Source organism: Sarcophilus harrisii, chromosome 3, assembly GCF_902635505.1.
Source record: "Sarcophilus harrisii chromosome 3, mSarHar1.11, whole genome shotgun sequence".
In the NCBI taxonomy this organism is placed as follows: domain Eukaryota; kingdom Metazoa; phylum Chordata; class Mammalia; order Dasyuromorphia; family Dasyuridae; genus Sarcophilus; species Sarcophilus harrisii.
The window spans coordinates 3,673,622-3,699,999 of NC_045428.1; the positions used below are offsets into that span (position 1 = coordinate 3,673,622).

General features: G+C 44.1%; 1 protein-coding gene across 1 annotated transcript in view; it reads left to right on the plus strand.

Annotated features, from left to right (window-relative positions):
* Positions 1–1,697: 1,697 nt before the first annotated feature.
* ATP13A5 (ATPase 13A5) overlaps positions 1,698–26,378 on the plus strand; it is a 98,151-nt gene continuing 73,470 nt past the window's right edge. Inside the window, exons 1-2 of the mRNA XM_031957399.1 lie at positions 1,698–2,346; positions 24,581–24,754. Coding sequence (XP_031813259.1) covers positions 2,284–2,346; positions 24,581–24,754 — 237 coding nt within the window. The 5' untranslated portion in view covers positions 1,698–2,283. The remainder of the gene's footprint in view (positions 2,347–24,580; positions 24,755–26,378) is intronic.

Genomic DNA, 26,378 nt, shown 5'->3' on the forward strand with positions numbered 1-26,378 from the left:
CTTTCTTTTCTCTCCTTCCTCCCTTCCTCCCTCCCTCCCTCCCTTCCTCCCTCCCTCCCTTCCTTCCTCCCTCCCTTCCTCCCTTCCTCCCTCCCTCCCTCCCTTCCTCCCTCCTTCCTTCCTTCCTCCCTCCCTTCCTCCCTTCCTCCCTCCCTTCCTTCCTTCCTCCCTCCCTTCCTTCCTTCCTCCCTCCCTCCCTTCCTTCCTCCCTCCCTTCCTTCCTTCCTCCCTCCCTCCCTCCCTTCCTCCCTTCCTCCCTCCCTCCCTTCCTCCTTCCTCCCTCCCTTCCTTTCTTCCTCCTTTCCTCCCTCCCTTCCTTCCTCCCTCCCTCCCTTCCTTTCTTCCTCCCTCCCTCTCTCCCTCCCTCTTTTCCTTCCTTCCCTCTCTCCTTCCCTCCCTCTCTCTTTTCTCTCCTTCCTTCCTTCCTTCCTTCCTCCCTTCCTTCCTTCCTTCCTTCCTTCTTCCTTCCCTTCCTTCCTTCCTTCTTTCCTTCCTCCTCTCCCTCCCTCCTTCCTTCCTTCCTTCCTTCCTTCCTTCCTTCCTTCCTTCCTTCCTTCCTCCCTCCCTTCCTTCCTTCCTCCCTCCTCCCTCCCTTCCTCCTTCCTCCCTCCCTCCCTTCCTCCCTTCCTCCCTCCCTTCCCTTTCTTCCTCCTTTCCTCCCTCCTTCCTTCCTCCCTCCCTCCCTCCCTTTCTTCCTCCCTCCCTCTCTCCCTCCCTCTTTTCCTTCTTCCCTCTCTCCTTCCCTCCCTCTCTCTTTTCTCTCCTTCCTTCCTTCCTCCCTTCCTTCCTTCCTTCCTTCCTTCCTTCCTTCCTTCCTTCCTTCCTTCCTTCCTTCCTTCCTTCCTTCCTTCCTTCCTTCCTTCTTCCCTTTTCCCAGAACTGCCCATGCCATGGAAACCCCATTCATTCTCTTACAGTAAATGATGGCCTTGGGGTTATTACTTTGCTCTTTTGCAACTTCCTATTAGCCTTCAGATTTCCATCATAGCAGTAGGTCATCGGATCCTGCTTCATTTGACAAATGAGGAAACCGAGACCCAGAGAAGTTAAAGGAGGTAGGGTTGCCCTTCGTTGGAGGCTTCTAGCAAAGGCTGGATAATCACTTGTTGCCTGAGTGACCAAAGGGATTCTCAAGCCTTTTTCCAAATCTGAGAGTCCATGAATTTTCTGAAAAGAACAAAGTTGGGCTGGGGAGGGGGGAGACCTCCTTCAGTGCAGATCCTACCTACATGCATCCACCCCGGGATGCCCAGGGCTTTGCTTCTGTTTGGTCCCCACTTTTCACCGGGGTCTCTCCTTCCTTTTGGCCTCAAACCCCATCTTAATATTGTTGAGGAACAAGACACCCCAACAATGTTAGGGTCCCCGGGTCGCTGTCGCTGCTGGGATGAGTGAATTCTCAAACTCAATTTGACTCCAAGTTAAGGAGCAGAGACTTATTACGCTGCTAACAATGGCTGAGGTCCAAAAGAACCATGAGCAAGAAAATAAATTTACAGGAAAAAACGAGAGAGATCTGGTGCTTCATGTCATTGATAAACTGAGTCTTGGAGGAGGAGCCAGTGGGTGCTCCAATATACCCTATTGTAGAATTCTCTGACGTGGAGGAGGAGCTGATGGGTGCCCCAATAGGCCCCTATTGTTGAATTCTCTGCCTTGGAGGTGGAGCCGATGGGTGCTCTGATATTCTCCTCCTCATTGTCTCAGAATCTGGTTCCTATGGACCAACGATCCTTATCTGGCGGCTGCATTGTTTGGGGAATACTGGGCTCCCCAGATCCGGAGGCCTTAGGATCAGGGCCGAGTCACCTTGGGGTCATTGTCGCCTCCTCCCGGGACTAGCCACTGTCGGTGCCAGAGAGTTTCCACTTTCCCCATCCGGGCGTCCCTCGGCCCAGGTCTCCCGCCCTCTCACTGGCTAATCTCTGGCTGGTTCACGAGGGATCTCCTCCGTTCTCGGTGTGCTTGGCCGGGCTCCAGCATTCGCTGATGGGAAGTTAACTTTCTAGCCCAAGCCCTGCTCGTGTGGCATCTGCCACCCTCGGCTGGCTCGGCAGCCGGAGCTGGGGAGAGAAATCAAGGCAGGGCAGCAGCATGGGAAGGTCCTTGGCCAGCCCTGCTCCCCTCGGCTGGTCCAATAAGGAAGGGGTGTGGTAGGGTATTTAAACATCGTTGCATAGCCGGGATGAAAGGTATTTGTTGCTCAGCCTCCCTGGCCCGCTGAGGAACTCCCCGAGGGATTAGCCGGGAGCAGACCTTGGCAGGGGACGGGCCGGCCTCCACATGGGGGAGAACCGCAAGGGAGCCCACTGGGCCCTGCTGAACCCGGGAGAAGACAACGAGCTGGTGAGTGCCGGATCCGGGGGAAGGAAGCTGCCGGGGACCTGGAGGTGGCTCCCGCAGATCTGGGGGAGCGCAGTCTGGGAGGCCAGCTTGGAGGCAGGCCATTGTTGGGGACAGCACAGAGACCCCGGCCCCAGCCCTGGGAAAGAGCTCTGCCCAAAGCCAGAGGACCCGGGAATCCCCACCTGGGATGCCTCCCCTATGTGTGAATCTTGCACCTCTGATGGGTGACCTTGAGCCAGTCCTTTGAAGAATGGGTGGCCGGGGGGACAGATGACCTTAAGGTCCCTGCCAGCTAGGACTCCACAACTTTGTGTTCAGCCCTGCTGGATGATCTGGGGGCACTGGGGGCCTCTCTCCCTTCTCATTTTAAGGAGCCTGTGAGGGGGAGACTTGGGCAAAGGCTACTAATGCGCTCCATCACCGCGGCTTTTATTTTGAGTGAATCTCCCTCCATCTTTGTGTTTCTAAATCACGTCGGGTGTTTGTGAGGTGTTTGAAGTTGTGGGGAGCCACGAGGATGGAGGCCGTCCAGTACATTGGTCATGGAGGCAGCAGGGAGCCGGGCGTCCGAGCGCTGTGGCCTCTGGGACTCGGCCTCTCCCTCTTGGGGACTCAGTTTCTTCCCATGAAAAACAGTCAGACAATCCCTTCTTCTCCTCTCTCCCCCAACCCCCTTCCTTGCTTCTCTTTTATCAGCATCATCTCCATTGCGCAGGATTCCCGGGCTCCCGGCCAAAGGAGAGCAGGCCGTTTGTAAGAACTGAGTGTCTTTTTTAAAGACCAAGCCAAATCACCCTCTGTGGGCTTGCCAGTAGCCCTTTTTTTTTTTCCTTTTTCTTTTTAAGAATTAAAAGGAGTTTATTAAATAGGTCAGGGTGACACTGTGGAGAGGCTGGTCCCTGGGGCTCAGGCCTGGGGCATTTCTAATGCAAATGAAAAAACTCTCTCCCATAGTCCCCCTTCCCCAGCTCTTCTAGGTGCTCCTAACAACCCCCCCCCAACAATCTGGTGTAAGACAGTCTTAGGGAGAAAGGGGGGGGGAAGAGCCAGGCTGGGTGACTGAGAAGACTGTGGAATCAGGAATCAGTCATTTCCCTGTCTAGAGGAAACTCAAGTCTGTGGCTTCCTGAAGCCTGTGAGTTAGAACTGGAAGAAGCCCTGGGGGCCACTGAGTCAAATTTCCCCATTCTATAGAAGTGGAAACTGAGGTACAAAGTGCCATGCTCAGGATTCCATAGACACAGAATTAGCTGGGCTGTCAGTACCCCCTGGTGAGCCCTCGGCCTTTCTGAAGTCCTCATAAGGATTAACCAGGTTCCTTCCTTCCCCCAAACCTGGAGATCTTTTCTGATTTGAGTAGAACTAAAGGGCCTGTCAGAATATAGGCATACAGTAGGTGCTTAATTTTTGTCCCGTCATCTCGTCATCTCAGTCCCGTCCGCTCTTTGCGAGCCCATTTTCTGGGATGGTTTGCCTTTCCTTCTCCAGATCATTTTGCAGTTGAAATTGAGGCAAAAGCTTAAGGGATTTGCCCAGTTGCACAACAGGTAACTGCCAGAGGCCCATGACTGGGCTGCCCAGCTGCCTGTGGCACCTACTAAGTGCATCTCTTTTCTTCTCTCTGTATGTTTGGAAGTCTATGCTGAACACGTTGCCCCCCATGTCAGAGGGGCAAACAGAGGCAGCAGAGGGCTTTAAATGAGTCTTCCGATCTGGTGCCGGCTCTTCTGGGGGTCCTTGGTCTGGTTACTTTCTGCACGCACTCCCCCACTCCCCCCCGGGAGCACAAGGAAGGGAAGTGTTTCTTCTTCAAGGCTCCCATTGCTGGCTTTCCCTTCCTTTCTCTCCTGAGCTGTTCTTTTCTCAGTCCTACCTTGTAGAGTTCTGGAAACACAGACCCAAAGTTCGCATGGGCCCCTGGGCCCTGGGCTAACCTGGGCATTGGTGAGACTCTGGGGCCTGCGTGTCCCACCCCCGGTGTCCCTTGTTACCACTCAATTGAAGTGAGATGAATCTCTTTCACGGGCTCCGGTAAGAAGGGTTTGCTGGGCAAGGACCCAAGGAGCCAGGAAGCCCATCAGGAGGTGAGTAGCCTAGAGGCAGGGGAGTGGGGGGGCACTGAAGAGGGGAAGGACACCCCATCTCCCCATCCTGAACCCCATCCCATGCAGGAATAGGACAAGCAGAGAACAAGAGAGTCACTGGGAGACCCTGGCCTTTTCCTGTCCACCACAATGAGGTAGCGATGGCCCTCCCAGCATCAGTTTCCCCATCTTGCCCCACCACAGCACCCAGATGTTCAGGTGGGACACTAATGGGAAGGGGCCGGTGGAGTCACTGACGATGTGGGAGTCACCTGCCAGGAGGGAGGGTGGGCTCCTCTAAGTGGGGCCAGATCACCCACAGGCCTCTGGGTCAGCTCTGAGTTCTCAGCCAGGCTGGCAACTGAGGGTTAGATCAAAGCAGCCCGAAGACTTTGAGAATCTCAGGGTGCTTTATTTTGTGGGAGTCCAAGTTGTCACCATGAAAAGGGGCGAGCCACATACGAAGGAAATCCCTCCTGCTGCTCGGAGATCTCCAAGCAGGCAAAGCTTGCGGCCTCTGGAGGCAGCTGATTTGGGGAACGTGCTGGGTTTTTCTCATTTGTTCTGCTTTCTAAAAGTCATAATCTCCATATTTATCTTGTGGAAGAGAAATCTGACTTTTATCCCATAGCTAGAGGTGGTAATTGTGATCAGCAGGAAGCTTTCTCAAAGTAAGAAAGGCCTTTCTAATAAATGGCTTGTCCACAATGGAGAAGGGCTTCCACAGGAAGTAGGGAGTTTCCCATTACTGATAAAGAGTCCTTAGTCAACTCTCTGCAAGCTTGTCAGGGACTTAGAGAGGAGCTTCATGAATCTGAAGGCAGCCCGATTAGGGGACTTTCTTCTTCTTCTTCTTCTTCTTCTTCTTCTTCTTCTTCTTCTTCTTCTTCTTCTTCTTCGTCTTCTTCTTCTTCTTCTTCTTCTTCTTCTTCTTTCTTCTTCTTTCTTCTTCTTCTTCTTCTTCTTTCTTCTTCTTCTTCTTTTCTTTTTTTTTTAAATAATTATAACTTTTAATTGACAGTAATTTTTTACATTATCCCTTGCACTCACTCCTGTTCCGACTTTCCCCCTCCCTCTTTCCCCTCTCCCCCAGATGGCAGCCAGTCTTATACATGTTACAGGATATGATTAGGGCACTTCTAATGCTCCCCCCGCTCCGAGAAGAGAGAATGTGAAAAGAAGAATTTGCAGGACTGGAGTCCTGCTCGCGCGGTTGCCCCCAGTGCTCGTGGGAGGGGGTGTGGAGAAGGCTTTGGGAAACCTTGTATGTAGCTCGATACATTATTACACTGCAGCAGGGAGTGAGACCCTGAGAAAGTCCTACGTGTGGGAGAACTGGGAGGATCGTGACGGCCGCGTGTCCCTGGGCTGAGGGTGATGGGCCGGCTTGGAAACTTTGGGGAGATAAAGCAAAGGGCAGATCTGGAGCCGGATTGTTGGTGATGGTTCCCACTGAAGCAAGAGCCCGAGCCTGGGGGGGGCAGCTCTGCAGAAAAGGGGAGACTGCTGGACTTCAGGGGAGTCGGTGTTGACATCCTCGCTCGCTCCTCTTAAATTCTTAGGGCAGGAGAGTAGTGTCATAGGAGGAGGACCTGGGTCCGGGACTCAGCCTCCTGCTTGTCATTATGTGGTCATGAGAAAAGAGACGGCTCTCAAGGCTGTGGTAGGTGGACCCGCCTCTACTCACCGGAAAGAACAAACTGAGCTCTTGTTCATTCTCTCTTAGAAAGTTCACCCCTGGCTGTCCCAGCTGATTCTGGGATAATTTCTGAAGGGTTTACCGGGTCTCGGGCACTGTGCTTTGTACTGGGCTCCAAGGATCCTGGGGTCTATCAGGGTTACACCAAAGAAATACAGAAGTAGGTAAGGAGCCATGTCTGATACACTTTTTGATCAAAGGACACCGGCCTCCTGGCCATTCCCTGAATAAGACCCTCCATCTCTGGCTGGCCATCCTCCATGCCCGGGACACTTCCCTCTAATCTGACTCCTGTCCTCTCAGGCTTCTTTTAAGTCCCTATTAAAATCCCCTCTTCTACAGGGAAACTTCCTGAAGTCCTCTCAATTCCAGTGCCTTCCCTCTTAATGATTTCCTATTGATTCTGTATGTAGCTCCTTCTATATGTATATATAGAAGGAACTACATACAGGATAAACATTTATATGTTGTCTCCTCCATTAGCTCATACTCTCCTTGTGTTCAGGGACTGTTTTTTGCTTCTTTTTATCCCTAGTGCTTAGCACAGTACCTGGCAGATCGTAGGCACTTAATAAATAGGACAGACAGAACACTGACAATAAGGAAAAATCAGGGCAGCCTCCCTGTCAGAGGTGGCATTCAACCTTTAAAGTAGTTAGGCCTAGTAAGAAGTGGAGGAGGGGAGGAAATGCACACTAGGAACAAGGTGCTTCCTCTGCAAAGACACAGAGATGGAAGAGAAGACATATTTGGAAAATAGGAAAGAAAAGAGAAGAAAAAACCTGTTTCTTTCCTTTCTGTAGAAAGAGCAGAAACTATAGAGGAGAGAATATTTCATTTGGGCCAGAAGCAAAGTTTCAGGATACAAAATAAACCTACATAAAATCATCATCACTTCTATATGTTACCAACAAAGTCCAGTAGCAAGAGATAGAAAGAAGTTCATTTAAAATAACTATAGATACTATAAAATGCTTGGGATTCAACCTGTCACAACAAATCCAGGAACTCTGAACACAATTACAAAACATTTTGGACCCAAATAAAGCCAGGTCTAAACAATTGGAAATATACCAATTGCTCATGGTTAGGCCAAAGCAACATAATAAAAATGACAATTCCACTTAAATTAATCTATTTATTCAATATTATACCAATAAAACTCCAAAATGATTTTCTAAAGCTAGAAAAAATTATAACAAAATTCATCTGGAAGAACAAAAGGTCAATAATATCAAGGGAATCAGTGGGAAAAAATGAAGAAAGGCAGCTTAGATTTCAGATTATATTATAAAGTGGCAATCATTGAAACAATCTATTACTGGCTAAGAAGTAGAATGGTGATTCAGTGGAACAGAGAAGGTACATAATACACAGTAGTAAATGACCATAGTGATCTAGTATTTGATAAACCCAAAGATCCAAGTTTTTGCAATAAAGACTCCCCATTTGATAAAAATTGCTGGGAAAACTAGAAAGCAATTTGGTGGAACTGAGGCATAGATCAACAACTAACATGGTATACCAAGATAAAACCAAAATGAGTATATGATTTACATAGAAAAGCTGATACCATGAGCTAATTGGGGGGTGTAGAATAATTTACCTGTTAGTCTATAGATAAGGGAAGAGTTTTGGACCAAACAGGAGACTTATAAGCATTACGAGTTGTAAAATGGATACTTTTTGATTTCATTAAATGAAGATTTTGAACAAATAAAACTAATATAGTCGAGATTAGAAGGAAAGCAGAAAACTAGAGGAAAAAATTTCTCTGATAAAGGCCTTATTTCTCAAACATATTGAGAACTGAGTCAAATTTATGAGAATATGACTCATTTCCCAAATGATTGTCAAAGAATATGAAAAGCAGTTTCCAGATGAAGAAATCAAAGTTATCTATGTATCTATTATGAAAAAATGCTCTGAACCACTATTGATTAGAGAAATGCAAATTAACACATCTCTGAGATACCAACTTAAACCTATCACATTGACTAATATGAGAGAAAGGGAAAATGACAAATGTGGGAGGGGATGTGGGAAAATGGGGCCATGAATGCACTTTTGGTGGGATTGTGAACTGACCCAACCATTCTGGGGAACAATTTGGAACTATGCCCAAAGGGCTGTCAAACTGTGTAAACACTTGGGTCCAGCATTACTACTACTAGATCTGGATCCTAAAAAAGATCAAAGAAAAAAATATATGGACAAGAATATTTATAGCAGCCCTTTTTGTGGTGGCAAAGAATTGGAAATTGAGAGGATGCCCATCAATTGGGGAATGGCTGAAGCAGCTGTGGTAGATGACTGTGATGGATTACTATTGTGCTGTAAGAAATGATGAGCAGCATGATTTCAGAAGCCATATGCGAATTGATGTAGTTGAAGTGAGCAGAACTAAGAGACACACAGTAATATGATATTGTTATGAGGATTAGTTGTGAATGACTCGGCTATTCTCAGCAATACTATGATCCAAGACAATTCCAAAGGACTCATGATGAAAAAAACTGTTCTCCACCTCTAGAAAAAGAACTGAATGCAGTACTTGATTTTTCTTGGGGGGAGGGTGTTTGTATTTTCTTTCACAACAGAACTAATATGGAAATGTTTCATATGACTGCATATGTATAACCTCTGTCTTAAAGAAGGGGGAGGGCAGGGAAGGAGAGAATTTAGAATTCAAGATTTAAAGAAAAACAAATATTATGAATTTTTATATGTAATTGGGAAAAAAAAAGAAATTCTCCCCTGACCTCCTGTTTCACAGTCTGATTAACTATTGGAATTTCCAAAATGGATGTTCCACATTAAACCCAACATGTTCAAACCCAAACTCATTATCATTCTTTTAAAACCCTCCTCTTTCTTTCTTTCTTCTTTTTTAATTATAGCTTTTTATTTACAAGTTATACGCATGGGTAATTTTATAGCATTGACAATTGCCAAACCTTTTGTTCCAATTTATCCCCTCTTTTCCCCCAACCCCTCCCCCAGATGGCAGGTTGACCAATACATGTTAAATATGTTAAAGTATAAGTTAAATACAATATATGTATACATGTCCATACAGTTATTTTGCTGCACAAAAAGAATTGGACTCTGAATGTTGTACAATTAGCCTGTGAAGGAGATAAAAAATGCAGGCGGACAAAAATAGAGGGATTGAGAAATCAATGTAATAGTTCATAGTCATCTTCCAGAGTTCTTTCACTGGGTGTAGCTGGTTCAGTTCATTACTGTTCCATTGGGACTGATTTGGTTCATCTCATTGCTGGAGATGGTCAGATCCATCAGAATTGATCATCATATAGTATTGTTGTTGAAGTAAATAATGATCTCCTGGTCCTGCTCATTTCACTCAGCATCAGTTCCTGTCAGTCTCTCAAGGCCTCTCTAAAATCATCATGCTGGTCATTTCTTCCAGAACAATAATATTCCATAACATTCATATACCACAATTTACCCAACCACTCTCCAATTGATGGGCATCCACTCAGTTTCCAGCTTCTGGCCACTACAAACAGGGCTGCCATAAACATTCTTGCACATACTGGTCCCTTTCCCTCCTTTAGTATCTCTTTGGAGTATAAGCCCAGTAGAAACACTGCTAGATCAAAGGGTGTGCACAGTTTGATAGCTTTTTGAGCATAAAACCCCTCCTCTTTCTTTAAGTTTCCTGTTACTAGAGCACTGGGCCTGGAGGTAAGAAAACCTGAGCTCAAATGTGACCATAGATGCTTACAAGCGGTGTGGCCCAAGTCACTTCCCTCTGTTTGCCCAGTTTGTAAAAGAAGCTGGAAAAGGAAATGACAAACCGCTCCAGCATCTTTGCCAAGAAAATCCCAAAGGGGGTTACAAAGAATGGGACGTGATTGAAACAACTGAACAACAACAATTAAAAGATCACTGTTAATTTGGAAGAGAGCAGTTTCACTGAAACGATGGGCTTGGAAGAGAAGGGACAGTGGGGTGGATGGAGGGGCAGTCTGCTGGAGGAGTGGGAGGTGCATGGGGAAGGTTGGCTCTGGCGTAGAGAAGAAAATGGTGGGAAGGCACACATGCACATCACACACAAACACACACACAGACACACACACACAGACAGACATCATATACATGCACACTCACACAGTCACACACAGAGACATCTCACACACACAGTCACACACACAGAGACATCATACACACACACATAGAGACATCATACACACACACAGACATCACACACACAGAGAGACATTACACACTCACACTCACACACACACAGACATCACACACACACAGAGACATTACACACACACACACACACACACACACACACACACACACACACACACAACCTCTCTTGCAAGCCTTCCAGCCTCTCCTACGTAAAAGCACATTGTTTCAAGGCTCTTACATAGAACAACAAATCATCCCCTTGTGACTGTAAAGCTGTAGCTGCCTCCAGACCTTGGAAGGGCCGGGCCCTGGAAGGGGATCAGCCTTGCTCCGTTAGACCACGGAGGGGACAATGGAAGCGGATGAGGGGGCCCATTTAAGCTGCAGTTTGTGGAGTGACTGCCCTGGCAGGGGGTGGCCCCCAGCATTTTCAGGTGAGCTTGATCTGGAGGTTTTGAAGGGAAATCTCTGGCTTTTGGATTCTGTGACTCCCCATCTGGGAGAAGGGCCATAGACAGCTAACAAGGGACACGACTTAGAGGTGACCTGACAGAGTGGAGGGGGCTTTGGATTTGGAACCTGGGAGACCCAAGTTCAGTACTACCCTAGGCATTTACTACCTATGTCCTTTAATTGCTTTGTGCCTCGATGTTCCCATCTGCAAAATAAGGGCACTGAACTTAAAAGCCTTTTAAGTCCCACCTGATGTGGACCTCGGATCAGACTGGGCATTTCACAGGAACGAGGCTTTCTGAAGACCCCGTATTTGCCTAACTCTGCGCCAACCTTTGGCCGCATATAAACAATGCACGGCGAGCCAGAGGAATCCCCTCACACGCTGGGTGTTTGGTTAACAGAAACATTGGAAGTGAATGTTGGGGGGAGATATTTGATATGTGTTTGGTGACTTCACCTCTCCCGGGATCGTGTTTAATCTCATCTTTGTTTTCTGAAAATATAAACGGTTTGACAAACACTCGGTAATCTCATCTCTGCTGCTTCCCAGAAGGAGCAGAGCTTTGGGGGCCATTGTGAATACTGGGCAGGGGCTGGAGGCATCGTGGGGAGCCCCAGGCCCTCGGGAAGGGGGTGAGCCGGAAGTAACACTTGCCACTCATGAGAGCCCCTCAAATTGGCCAATATCACAACATTTTATCCCTACGATAGCCTTCTATGGGGAGAAGGAGGTGCTACATGTATGGCTAGCTTTACTGGACAGACAGGGAAACTGAGGCAAAGCTGCTTGGCCAGCATCATTTAATGCCGTGTCCCAGGCAGGACACGAACCTGCATTCCTCCCGGCTCTTTGTCCGGCATTTCCTCCCCTCCCCTGTCCTGGCAGTCCGGTGCCGCCAGCTCTGGGCCCGGGGATGGAGGAGGCTCGGGCTCCTGCACAGATGTCCCTCTTAGAGTGGGGGTCAGCAGACTCCTGCTGGGGACATTCACCTTGGAGGCAAGGCCAGCAGGGCCTGGGGACACAAATGGGCAAATAGAGTTCTTAAAGGAGCATCTAAATTAAGGGGGTCAAGCTAGGGGTCTGCAAGTGGCAACCAAAGGCATGTATTGGGGGAAACCAGATCTCCAAGAGAGTCTGGCTGGGTCAGACACCTCAGCCGGGATTTTGCCCGAAGGAGAGACCGTCCTGCCGGCAGCAAAAGCCTCAGAACTTTTGGAAAGAGCTTAAACGCTGGAGATTTGTTGGAGAATGGGAGATTGCTCTTAGGGGCTGGGGGCTCTCCTAGGCCCGGGGTCTGCTCTTAGCAGCCAGAATCCCCACATCCGCTGGCGTCTCCAAGGCAGTCCCCCTCTCCCCCCCTGCTTCAGGGCATTTAAGGTAGGGCCTGGCAGGGCCCACCCTCTCTAGGTGCTTGGGGCCCGGTGTCTCCTGGGAGCCCCAGCGTGGCTGCTCTGATCTCCTGACGGGTGCAGGGCCCCGGGGGCCTCAGGCTTCTGTGGCTTCGGGACCTTTGCCCCTTGAGAACTTGGGGCGAGGAGATTCCGGGCCTGGCAGGATTTCAAGAAGATTCTGCAGATCACGTGGCAGGGTAAGACACCAGATACTGAGGTTTTTTCTCAGACTAAACTGCCAAGCAAACTCCCCTGCAGAGAGCACAGAGCCATTGGGCCGTAGATGTGAAATGTCCACTTTTATGGAGAACTCACCCACGGCAAGTGCAATAAGGTGGTCAGAAAAAGCAATATAAGGACCCCTCAAGGTCTCTCTTAAGAGTTTAGATCAATTGTATGACACAAGAGACACAAAGAAACGCAAGACATGTAAAATTAGAGGAGCCGTCCCAGATGTCCACGGGGACCATTTGTGTCCTCCCTGCGTCTTAGTGCTATAATTATCCCTATTTTCCAAGTGAGGAAACGTGCTCAGGGTTTCTATATAGAAGAGCAAACATGTGGAACATACACATATATGTTTGTATGTGTTTATGCACATGAATGCATGTGCATGTAATCTCTCCACACATAAATGTGTGCATATGCTTATACATATATTTGTGTGTGGAGAGATTGATGGATAGCTAGAAAGACAGATGGATGATAGAAGGATAGATGGATAGATGGACAGATTGGCAGAGAGCTAGGCAGTCAAAACTTAAAGAAAGGGTTTGGAGTTATTTCTTATGCTCTTAATTCTGGGCTCAGGCTGTTTCCTACCTCCCCAAGCAGTTCTCCTCAAAGAAAGGCACGAAGATCAGGATAAAGTGTCATTTGAACTTGGTTCTTTTCATTTTCTTTCCAGGGAATTCAGAGATGTTGGTAAAGGAAAGAGAGGGTCACTGAGAGGGAGATTGTCCTGTTAAGGCAGGGCCTGGCAGGGCCCACACTCTCTAGAACTAAGGAGGCGAGTCAAAGCACTTGAGTTCATGTCTCGGACTCAGTGGGAAAGCCTCATTATATCCCTTTCTCTCACTGAGCCTCAGTTTGCCAACTCTGAAAAATGGGGAGAGGATAAGCGATGATTTCAAAGCTTGAACCCTATTTTCTTATCAAAAATGTTGCTAGAATTACTTGCCTCTCTCTCTACACATACACACACACTCACACACACACACACACTCACACACACACACTCCTCTTCTCCTCTCCAATGCATTCTAGCAGGGAATTAAGAATGTCAGCATCAAGAGGGGACAGACTTCATGCAGTCTGGAAAAAAAAGCCAAAGACTATTTGGAAAAATCTAAGGACCTTTGAGGGTAATGGGTCCAAAGGGAAATCGAAGATCATTATCAAATAAATCAAATCCTGCGGCCAATGAAGGATCATTAAGTTACTGAGCCCTGTACTGAGAGCGTCCCAGGTAGCTGCCTCTTTTCTAACCAAATGTTCCAAGTCTTATTCCCAGCCATGAATCTCTGGGCAAACTGATAAATGACCTACAAGGGGATGTTACTAAGCATGAAGAGGGACATTTATCAAGAATACAGAAATCATCATCCCCAGTCATTTTTCTCATCAGATAATGAATCTCAGAAAGTTTCTTTGGCATGAGCAAGTCCACGCTCCTTTTCAACAGATGGCAGAAAAATCTGCCGTCACTTTGGTAACGACGTAACCTCAGCTATTCCCCTCCCTCTCGGTGACCACTTAGACTTGTCATGACCTGGGCACGTGCCCCACACATCCAGGGACCCTCCTGCTGGCATATGCCTGTTGCCACGTGGAGGGAGCAACAACTAAAGTTCCTGATGGCAGCAGCGGCCATTGGCTGGGCCATGGAGGATGCTGCTCATCCTCACTGCAAACAAAGATGCTTGTTGGAATCACTCCACTTAGAGAGAGCTCATCAAGGTAAAGAATCAGAATATTTGTGTTTGCCATAGAGGACCTTGAAAAAAGTCTGAGTGTCAACCCGGTCCAACCTGTTACTGAACAAAAATTCCCTCTACAATGTCCCTAGTAGACAGTCATCCAATCTCTCCCTGAAAACAGTCACAGGAGGGGAGTCTCTTCGATGTAGAAGCAGCTCATTCTGCCCCGTTGTCTCTTGGATCCTCGGAAGGTTGTTCCTGCTCTCTGATATTCTGACACCCCATTGTATCTGGGACCTCATTGGCAAGGGCTCTCTTTCCAGTGTCACAGATCATTACACATCACTTATGATCTTTGTCGGTTCCTGGTGGTTCCAGAGTGCACAGAGTGCTGGCGATGGATTCAGGAAGACTTGATTTGAAATCCACTCTCAGACAATTACTAGTTGGGACACTCTGGCCAAGTCACTTCCCTTTTGTGTGTATATTTCTTCAAATGTAAAAAATGGAGATAATAACACTTACTTCCCAACATTGTTGGGAAGATCAAATGGATAATACTTACAACAAACTTAAACAATACTTAAAACAAACTTGAGCAAACAATACTTTAAAAAACTTAAACAAACAACATGTTTACTATGTACATGACATTATATAAATACTCACTTCCTCTCTTACCTTTGTTCATATACTCCCATAAGTTTTCCACAAAATTCTACTCAGTGGTCTGGGAGGTTTTCTTCACAAATAGGTTTCTGGGCTCTCCATCTGATATGTTATAACTTCACCATGTAATTAGCCCAATTTCAATCATATATTTGTTTGATGTAGAGATTTTCCCTTCTAATCCGATATTTTCCTTTTTATCTCAGATTTATTCATTTTAACTATGCAAGAGTTTTCAATTTCATATAATAAAAGTTATCTATTCTATTTGGGGGGGTTTTCCTCTTGGTTTTGTAAAATATTCTCTCTGAACCATAACTTTAAAAAGATGGCTGATCTCATTTTGTATAATTATTTTTAGCTTATTTTGGCATGTGATGTTGTTAATATACATCTAATTTCTATTGGATGATTTTGCAGTTTTCCCAGTACTTTATTGCCAAATAAGAAATGCTTCCTCGAACAATTCATATTTTGAGTTTCTCACAGATTAGGTTATTTGTTCAGTAATTGGTTACTGATTAATTTTTATCTAGCTTTTCCCATTGATTTGTTTTTTCTATTTTTAAAGCCAATTACTTTACAATTTTGACAATTACTGTTTTCTAAATAAAATCTGAAATCTCATTTTATTCTGAATCCAAAAAAAATTTCCTGTGAGTTATTAGAACTATGGTTCTCCCAAACAATTTTGTTATTTTATAGCCCTCTTTAATAGCTCTTTTAACTTGCTTAAAAATTCAGTTGGAATAGGATTACATTCATATATTCACTTAGGAAATGTAAATGTCCTTCCATTTTTTCTTTCTTTCTTATTTTACTTTTTTGAATTGTGTTTTGATTTTGTATTTATACTAGTCTATAGAATTTATCTTGATAATTTCGCCCTAAGATAATTTTTAGGACTTGGTAATTATTTTGAATAAGATTTCTTTTTCTTTATTATTTCTGCATTTTCTTATTACTATGCATGAACGGTAGTGATTTGGAGGCATATTTTTATATCGCTATTTTGCTGATTTTATTAATTGTTTCAATTAGTTTCTGGGCAAATTCTTGGGGATTTTCTAAATAAACCATAATGTCTGCAAATAGTGCGAATTCTTCTTCTCTTTGACAATGTTTATGCCTTTAATTTTTCTCTTCTCCTTCCTCTGACTAGTATTTCTTAGAACTATGTTTAATAATAACGGAGAGTTGGGTTATATTTGCTTTATTCCTTTGCTTATTGGTAAAACTTTAGTTTTTTTTTTTCTCATTGAATGTAATTTCACCCTGAAACATCCTTAAAAGTTTTTTGTTTCAGTTTCTCACCACTGCTCCCAATCCATCCTCCCTTCTATTAGCACTCACTTTCTCTTATCCCCTACATTTACTTTACTTCCTCCTATATTTATATAGCACTTAAAAGAATTCTAAATGCTTTCTTTCCTTGCCAATCTTTCCTAACTTATCTATTGGGGAAGTAGTGAAAGTACTACTGTTGTCATTTCTATTTTGGTCAGAAACCTCGAGGGTCTTCCTCTCTCATCTTTATTTGTTTGTTTATTTAGATTTTTGGGGAAGTAGGTAAAAGAGGAGATTTTTTGCTTCACTTGCTCCCTAGCCTTAAATAGTGAATGGGTGAGGCCCCGGGCAAACTGAGACCCTTGGAAAACCTTGTCTTGCAAATGCCCACGTCTCTCATTGCCTCCAGGGCCATCTCCTGTCATCCTGATCTACAAAAGGCCACTGGACCCTAATGGCTCTGAGGGGAAAATGGAGCAGGTGACTTTGCCCGGACCTTCTCACTTGAATCCAAGTTACTTGTATGTCATGGCATCATCTCCCTAATGTCCTTCTAGAAAGGACAAACAACAATATAAGATAATTTATTCCATTCTGTGTCCCCCTTACTTCTTCTTCCAATGCATCACTTTTTCTTACATCTTAATTTTATTTGTTATTTTTTGGGTAAAATCCCATCATAGCCAACCCTCGTGCCTTCTGTCTATGTATATCCCTTCCAAATGCCCTGATACTGATTAATTTTTTAGGAATAACAAGTATCATCTTCTCTTGTAGAAATATAAACAGTTTAACCTACTTGTATCCTTACTATCTCTCTTTTCTGTTTACTTTTTAAATTCTTCTCTTGAGTCTTGTATTTAAAAGCCAAATCTTCTAATCAGCTCTGGTCTTTTTATCAGGAATGCTTGAAAATCTTTTGTTTGATTAAATGTCCACCTCTTTCTTCCTGTCCCCATGCCCTGGAAGGATTATACTTAATTTTTCGATATAGACGGTTCTTGGTTGTAAATCAAACTCCTTTGCCTTCTGGAATATCACATTCAAGTCCTTGATTCTTTAATGTGGAAGCTGCTAAATTTTGTGTTTTGTGTTATCCTAACTGTGACTTCACAATACTGGAATTGTGGTTTTTTTTTTTTTCTGGCTGCTTACAATAACGCTTCTCTGACCTGGGAACCTCTGGAAGTTAGACATAATATTTCTGAGAGTTTTAATTTTTTTTCAGGAAGTGATTGGTGGATTGTTTCAATTTCTATTTTACACTTCCTACACACCTATTTCATTCCCCACCTTTGTCCTAGGATATCAGGGCAGTTTTTCTTGATAATTTCTTAAAAGATGATGTCCAGACTTGTTTTCTTTTGGTAAATTTGTTTGTTTTGGAATTTTGATCATGGATTTCATATAGTCCAATAATTCTTAAAATAATTCTCCTTGATCTATTTTCTAGGTCAGTTTTTTTTCCAGTGAGATATTTTATGTTTTCCTCTATTTTTAAAAATTCTTTCTTGATGTCACCTAGAGTCATAAGCTTCCACTTGTATAATTCTGACTTCTAAGTTTGAATTTACTTTTTCTTTTTTGATTTACTTTTGAAAATATTTCCGCAGTTACATTTAAAACATTTTTTCCTTTTGTTTTTAAAAATTTTGACTTCCAGATTCTTTCCCTTATCCTTATCCCACTCCCCTATTTAAAAAATCACATGTGAATTTATGCAAAACATTTCCATAAAAATCATGTTGTGAAAGAAAACATAGACCTTCCACTATAATAAAAAAATAAACCTTTAAGAAAAATAAAATTAACTGGGTCTGTATCCCAAGGAAATCATAAAGGAGGGAAAAGGACTCATGTGCAAAAATGTGTGTAGTTATTCTTTTTGTGGTGGCAAGAATTGAAAAATGAGGAGATGCCTATTGATTGAAGAATGGATGAATAAGTTGTGGTGCATGAAATTAATGGAATATTATTGTTCTATAAAAAGTGATGAACAAGGTGATTTTAGAAAGACCTGGAAAAATTTATGTGAACTGATGCTGAGTGAAACAAGTAGTATACATCTACATAGTAACAGCAAGAATGTGTGATGATGAATGACAAAGACTTGGCTCTTCTCAGTGGTTCAATGATGCAAGGCAATCTTAATAAACTTAGAATAGAAAACTCCATCTGCATTCAGAGAGAATTCTGGAAAATGAATGTAAATCGACACATGCTATGTTTACTTTCCCCTCCTTTTTCTTTTGTTTTTTCTCTCTCCTGTTTTTTTTCCCTTTTGTTCTGATTTTTCTCTCTCAACATGTTTCATAAAGAAATGTGTGTTTCAAAAAAAATGCACATGCATAACCAGAGGAAAAACAAACAAACAAAAATAACAAAGAAAAAGAAAATTGAGTGGGGAGGGGGGAAGAGAGAGAATGCTTCAATCTGTATTCAGACATAATAAGTGACTGATTTTTTCATCAGAAGTCCTTCAGAGTAGTCATGGATCATTGTATTGTGGAGAAAGCAGTCGTTTTCAATTGATCATCCCAGAATATTGCCATTATTTTGTAAACAGCACATTTCACTTTGCTTGAATTCATGGAGGACTTTACAAAAATTTTTTTGAGAGCATCCTGTTCATTTTCCCCCCAATAGAACAAACCCATACCTACAAACACACACCACACTTTATTGAGCCATTCCCCAATTGATAGGTATCTCTTCAATTTTCAAACTTTTTTGCCCTGAGAGCTGCTGTAAATATTTTTGTAAATATAATTTTTTAAAATCTCCTTTAGTATTCACGCCCGGAAATGGTATTGTTAGGTTCAAGAATATACATGAATTTATAGCCCTTTGAGTATAGATCATATCTTTTGATCATTTATCAGTTGGAGGAGGGCTCTTTTTTTTTTTTATTTGACTCAGTTCCCTCTGTCTTTGAGAAAGACCTTATCACAGAAACTTGCTTCAATTTCTTTTTACAATTACTATTGCTAATTATATTTTCCCCCATTTATTCTATCTCTCCTTTCACCTGTCCCTCCTCAAAAAGTGTTTTGCTATTGACTACTCCCTCCCCCAATATGCCCTCCTTCTTCGTTAAATCATCCTCCACTCTTCCTATAACTCATTTCTCTCCTATTTTCTTGCAGAGTAAGATAGATTTCTATATGCATATTAAGAGTGTATATTATTTTCTCTTTGGGCCAATTCTGATGAGAGTAAGGTTCACTCATTTCTCCTTTTTTCTCCCTCTTCCCCTCCACTGTATAAAGCTTTTTCCTGCCTTTCTTTTATGGTAGATAATTTACTGCCTTTTCCATTTCTCCCTTTTCCTTTCTCCCAGTACATTCTCTCTCACCTCTTACTTTCATCATTTGTGCCCTCTCCATATATAATCTCCTTCTAAATGTCATAATAATGAGAAAATTCTGAGTTACAAGTATTATCCTCGCATGTAGGCATGTAAACAGAGAAACCTTATTAAGGCCCTTACAATACACTTTCCTGATTACCTCCATATGCTTCTCCAGAGTCCTGCATTTAAAAAATCAAATTTTCCATTCAGTTCAGATCTTTTCATCACAAATGTTTGAAAATCCTCTGTTTCATTGAATGACCGTCTTTATTTTTGAAGGATTATACTCAGTTTTGCTGGGTAGCTGATTCTTGATTGTATTCCTAGTTCCATTGCTTTCCAGAATATCATATTCCAAGCCCTCTGGTCCTTTAATGTAGAAACTGCTAAATATTATGTGATCCTGGCTCCAACTGTGGCTCCAATATACTTGAATTGTTTCTTTCTGGAGGCTTACAATATTTTCTTCTTGACATGGATTTATGGAATTTGATTATAATATTCCTGGGAGTTTTCCATTTGGGATCTCTTTCAGGAGGTGATCCGTGGATTCTTTCAATTTCTCTTTTACCTTCTGGCTCTAGAATATCAGGACAGTTTTCTCTGATAATTTTTTGAAAGATGATGTCCAGGCTCTTTTTTTGATCATGACTTTCAGGTAGACCAATAATTTAAAAATGATCCCTCCTGGATTTATTTTCCAGGTCAATTGTTTTTCCAATGAGATAGTTCACGGTTCCCCATTCCCCCCCCCCCATTTTTCATGTTTTTGGGTTTTTTTAATTGTATCTTGAATTCTTATAAAATTATTAGCTTCCATTTACTCAATTCTAATTTTTAAGGAATTATTTTCCTCAGTAAGCTTTTGATCTTCCTTGGGCAATTTTGCTTTTTAAGGCAGTCTTCTCATTGGTTTGTATAGTTTTTTCCCCCTAATTTTTCCTCCATCTCTCTTACTTTATTTTATAAAGTCCCATTTCTTGGAGGCTTTGGATGTAGGAGTTTTGATTTTGTTATCATCTTCTGATTGTGTGTTTTGATCTTCCTTGTCACCATAGTAATTTTTTATGGCTAGAAATATTTTTTGTTCCCTGCTCAGTTCCCCAGTCTAATACTTGTTTTTTAACTCTTTGTTAAAGTAGGGCTCTGTTTCCAGTAGAAGGTGCGCTGTCCCAAGTTGTTTTCACACTCCTTCTAAGGACTTGTCAACAAACCTTCTTTTTTTTTGCCCTGGAAATGTTAGGAGTGTCCTCACCCCACTGTAAATGTAAGGTCTAGTGTGCTAAATCAGTCTTCCTTAGCTTGCACTGTGGCTGGGGCCATGGTTGGGGCTGTGCTGGCATATAGCCTGCACTAGGATTGTGCCCTGGACTCCCACCTTGTTGCCATAGACCTTTCCTGATAACCTTCCAAGTTGTCTTTGGTGTCTCTGGGCTGAGAGGTCTAGAAACCACCAGTGCTAATGCTGATTCAGAGGTCCCTAAACCCATTCCTACTTTACTGGTGTGGGGTCCTGGCTATGCTGGCATTTCCTACAGGGACTGCACACTGTCCCACTCTGGTTCCACAGACCTTTTCTGCTGATCTTCTGAGTTGTCTTCATCTGGAAAATGTTCTACTATGTCTTTTTGGGTGTTCTGGTACTCTAAAATTTGTTTAGAGTCATTATTTAAAGGAATTTGGAGAAGTTTGGGGGAGAGGTTGGGCAAGTTCCTGCCTTTACTCCACAATTTTCGTTCTGCCTCCCCAATTCTGATTTTTAAGGGATTGTTTTCTTCAATGAGCTTGCGTACCTCCTTTTTCATTTGGCCAATTCTACTTTTTAAGAAGTTCTTTTGTTCAATGAATTTTTGTGCCTTTTACCATTTGGTCAATTTTGTGTTTTCAGATATTTTCTTTTAGCAATTTTTTTTTTTACTAAGATGTTGACTTTTTATTTTTTTATTTTTTGAACTGAGTCAATTGGGGTTAAGTGACTTGTCCAGGAGGGTCATACAACTAGCAAGTGTTAAGTGTCTGGAGCCAGATTTGAATTCAGGTCTTCCTGACTTCAGAACTAGTACTCTATCCGCTGCACCATCTAGCTGCCCTTAGACTCTTTTTTTTTTCTTCATGATTTTCTTCCATCACTCTCATTTTTTTCCCCCAATTTTTCTTCTACATTTCTTATTTGATTTTTAAAATCCTCTTGTAGGTTTAGCCATAGATTCTTCTTTTTTGGAGCCTGAAACCAATTCACATTTTTCTTTGAGGTTTTGCATGTAGATGTTTGGACATTGCTGTTTTCTGAGTTTGTATTTTGATATGAGAAGCTGCCACTGAAGATCGTTACTCCCAAGATCTGTTGCTGGCATTGAACTGAATTAGACCTCTGTGGAGACCTCTGTGAGACATTTTCTGCTGATTTTCTAAGGTTTTCTTGGGCAGGATAATTGTTTAACCCAGATCTATTGTTGATCCTGCAACTTCAGAATTCATTTTGAGGCTTTATTTTAACTTTGTTTAGAGGGAAATTTGGAAGAAAGAAATCCTGCTTATTCTACTGTCTTGGCTCTGTATCCCCTTCAATTCCAATTCTTAAGATACTTTTAGGCCCTATGTTTAACAGCCTACAGTGTTAATGGAATACTATTGGTGTGATAGGTTGATTCTTTGATTCAGTGATGAAATGTCTGAAGAAACAGAGGTTTGACCTTCAAAACCTTTTTGATTTATTAAGCAATGCAAGCCAATTACTTAACAGATGGGGACAAGGCCTCTTCTTCAGTTTAGGTCTGGACCCTGAATACAGGAAGAGACAGATTTTTATACATTAAGAAAACACAATTAACAAGATATAACCCAGAATATGAGATTAGGGAATTTGATTTTTGATTGGCGGAAAGATTCGTCTGAACAAACAAATGTATTCCCTGACATCAGAAAAAGTGATTTTCCACTCCCCCAAGTATTAATATTCAATCAAAGGAGCATGGAATCAGTACTGGATTGACCAGTATGTGGTTAATTTTCAAATAAGGTGCATGGGTTGCTTGAGATGTGCAATTCTGAGAAAACTTGCATCAGTCTTGGAATTTGACTGGGGTTTCTGGTCAGCAGAACTGAGGTCCTTAGTTAAGATTCTCTAAGTAGCAGGTAGAGGGGGTCTAGCTTTCCAGCCACATAGGGCTAGGTTCAAGTTATACAATCACGTTTTCTCTCATTCCCATAACTGAATAAAGTTTTTTCACAAGACAAAAATTGGACAAGATCCATAACTGAAAAGAAAGGGAACTTTAGCTAGCTCTAGAATTGAGAAACAAAATAGAATGAATCCGTGTGACTCGTTCAATCCCCATAATTTCCTCCATATTCCTCCTGCTATGATTCCCTGGGGTGGGGAGAGGGGGGGAGGGAGAGGAGAGCAACAACCCCCTGTTCCATGAATCCTTATTTTTCATATTTTCCCAATGAGAATTATGTAAGTTAGGCTACAGATCAAATTACTTAGAGGACTCACAATGGATTAATTTTGAGAGGAGTGTTTTACATATTATCAAAGTGACCAAAAAAACCTTAAACATAAAAAGTCAAAGGATGATTATCAATTTTAAGTCATATGTATTTTAAGTAGCAGTACTACTATGCTCCAGGCTAAATTCTGAGTTAGAAAAAGAGGCAAGAGGTACTCTCTACCCTCAAGGATGGGAGAAAAAAGTAAAAATCACAGTGTATATAAAGAGGAAATAATTCACAGAGGGAATGCATAGAAGTAAGAGGGATTAGGAAAGGCTCCCGGTAGATGGTGAAACCTTAGCTGGCATTTAAAGGAAGCCATGGATGTTATTAGTCAGAAAAGAGGAGGAGGATTGTTCCAGGTATGGAGGAAGCCAGAGAAAATTTCTGGAGTTGAGACAGTGTCTTAAAAGGCCGATGTCACTGGATTAAAATAAAGTATAAAAAGACTGGAAAGGTAGGAGGGGACTGGGTTATGAAGGGCTTTAAAAGCAAAATAGAAAATTTTATATTTGACCTAGAGATCATAGGAAGTCATTGGAGTGTATTTAGGCAGAGACAGAGGAGGAGAACCAGGAGGGAGGCTATCCCAAAAACCTAGAGGGAAGAGAGAGGGAATTGTGGGGATTGAGCGAACCACACTGATTCATTCCATCTTGTGTCTCAATTCTGGAGCTAGCTAAAGTTCCCTTTCTTTTCAATTATGGGTCTGGACCAAATTTTGTCTTGTGAAAAAACTTTATTCAGTTATGGGAATGAGAGAAAACTTGTTTGTATAACTTGAACCTAGCCCTATGTGGCTGGAAAACTAGACCCCCTCTACCTGCTACTTAGAGAATCTTAACTAAAGACCTCAGTTCTGCTGAAGGGAGTGATCCTTAGTGGCAGAGATTGTAGAATGAGCAAGGAGAGTGAGAATTAATTAAAGGTCATTAGTTTAATAGCTACAAGATCCTTGGAAACTGTGGAGAACACAATTTCAGTGGAGGGATGAGGTTGGAAGCCAAGCTGGAAGGTTTAAGAAGTGAGGGGGGGGAGAGTGTGTAGTTGTAAACTGAGGAGTTTAGTTGCAAAGGGCAGAAAAGAGAGAGGGAAGAAATGAGAGTTTTATCAGGATGGAGAGACCCTGGCCCGTCTGTGGGAGAGGGTGGGCAGGGGACCCAGGAGTAGCCACTGAGGATGACTGGCCAGAGGAAGACTCTGAAGGACTTTAGAAGCCAAATGGGGGATTTTATGCCTGATTCTTGTGGCAAGGAGGAACTCGGGTATTTTTTGGATCCATCAATCCCTCTCAATAAGCAAGTGCCTATTGTGCACTAAGTGATCGGTGGGATGATGTAGTCCAACTTGGCCAGGCCCTCCACGCTGCTGAATCGGAGGGAAGCTGATATTACATAATGGGTTTCTTCTCCCACTTTCTTGGAATTTGAGAAAACACCATTTGCCCCCAGCCCGGGTCACCTCCAGTGAGCATGCGGTGAGAGTTTGCCAGCTGGCCTCCCCGCTCCCCGTGCCTCCCTCCTTCCCTCTCCGGCCTGGCTCTCCGGCTCCCTCCAGCCCCATCTTGTTCTGGTCCTTGTGCCACGGGGAGAGAAGGAGTGTGCAGTCTGAGCTGGGGAAGCCGAAACCAGCCCTGGCCGGGACCCTGCCCCAGCTTCTCTGCCAGAACTGTCTCCAGGAAGGCTAACCAGGGCTTTTCATTCTCCTCCAGGAGGTGTTTGGCTACCAGACCCAGACCCGGCGGAAAGTCCTTTGCCTGCTGGGCTCCATCCTGTCCCTGGGTCTCCTGAGCCTCCTTTTCTACTGGCGCCCGCAGTGGAATGTGTGGGCACACTGTGTGCCCTGTCCCTTGCAAGAAGCCGACGTGGTGCTGCTTCGGACGACGGTGGGTTTCCCTCTTCATGACAATGGATGCTGAAACTAGGCCCCTTCTGGGGCTTTGGGAGCTCCCTGGGGAATGGCCTCCTAGAATTAGCCTGAGGTAATTTCTCAGGTATGAGGAGACACTGGCCTTCTGCACTTTAAAGGTCTCTCAGTTTACCAGAAAAGAAAAAAGAAGAGGAGGAGGCTGTGATTCCTTCCAACTTGAGCTTCCCCACTCCCCCCTCTCTCCCAGATTCCTCCTTGGGGAAATCCTCCCCAGACCACCAAAGAGACTTGGTTTTTAGTGGAAGGGAGGGGGAGTCGCTGCTACTCTGTCCTCTCTTGACTTTCTAGGCCAGAAGGGGACTGTGGGAAAAGTAGTGGCTGTGGAGCCAGTTCCGTATGTGAGCTCCAGCTCTGCTACTTACCAACAAGGGCAGCAAATCCAGTGGCACTGCCCACTCCCCTCCCCCTGGTACCCTCCAATTGTGCTTGAAGGAGCAGCATGGCTAAAGCACTGAGTAAGCACCTACTATAGGAAACAGGTAGAAGTGAAACAATGCCTGCCTCCAAGGAGCTTCCCTTCTTTGGGAAAAACTCCTTTGACCTTCCTCGCCATGTGCCATGGAAGGCCCATTTATCTGCTCCAGGCCCAGCTGGCCGGGATTCTGCCTTGCTCGGAGTTCTCACACTGGTGAAGTTTTTTCACCATGGGCACCTCCATTTTACAGATGAGGAAACTGAGGCTTTGATGAAATTATAAGGGATTTATGCATCTAGCATCCCAGGGCCAAGCAATGTTGGGGGCGGATTTCAATATGGCGATCTTTGGAGTCCAAGACGTGGCCTTTTCTTTTGGTTCTCACCAAACCAATTCCATGGCAACCTCCAGAGAGTCCTTTAAACTTTTCTGAACCTCAGTTTTTTCATCTGTGAAATGGAGAGAATATTTTCCCATTACCCTGGAACTCGTTTGAGGTTGTAATAAGTAGAAGGGGGTCAGAGACAATTAGCTTTTTATCTTTTATGTAAAAGTCTCACACAATCTCTTCAGTGAATGGCAATTTGTGTCACACTGAATGAAATTGAATCACGACACGATATCGTAAGCAGATCCTAGTGTCAACTAGTGTTTTAATAGAAGCCAGTTTTAATCTGCCTTTTGAGTACATTTAAAGAGACTGTTAAGCCTTAGCATTGGCTTCCTGGGTGTGGACCAGGACGGGTTGAGATCTGAGCTCAGGGCCCTCCACACAGGAGGAGTGTGGTCCGGATAGGGGGTGCGGTCCAGATGGGTGTGCAGTCCGGATGGGGGGGTGCGGTCCGGATGGGGGGTATGGTCCGGATGGGGGGTGCGGTCCAGATGGGTGTGCGGTCCGGATGGGGGGGTACGGTCTGGATGGGGGGTATGGTCCAGATGGGGGGGTGCGGTCCGGATGGGGGGTGCGGCCCGGATGGGGGGTGTGGTCCGGATGGGTGTGCGGTCCAGATGGGGGGGTGAGGTCCAGATGGGGGGTACAGTCCAGATGGGGGGGGTGCGGTCCGGATGGGGGGTGCGGTCCGGATGGGGGGTGCAGCCCGGATGGGGGGTATGGCTGCCCACACTCCCCCACCATATCCCCTTGGAGCACTGGGGGACCGGCTGA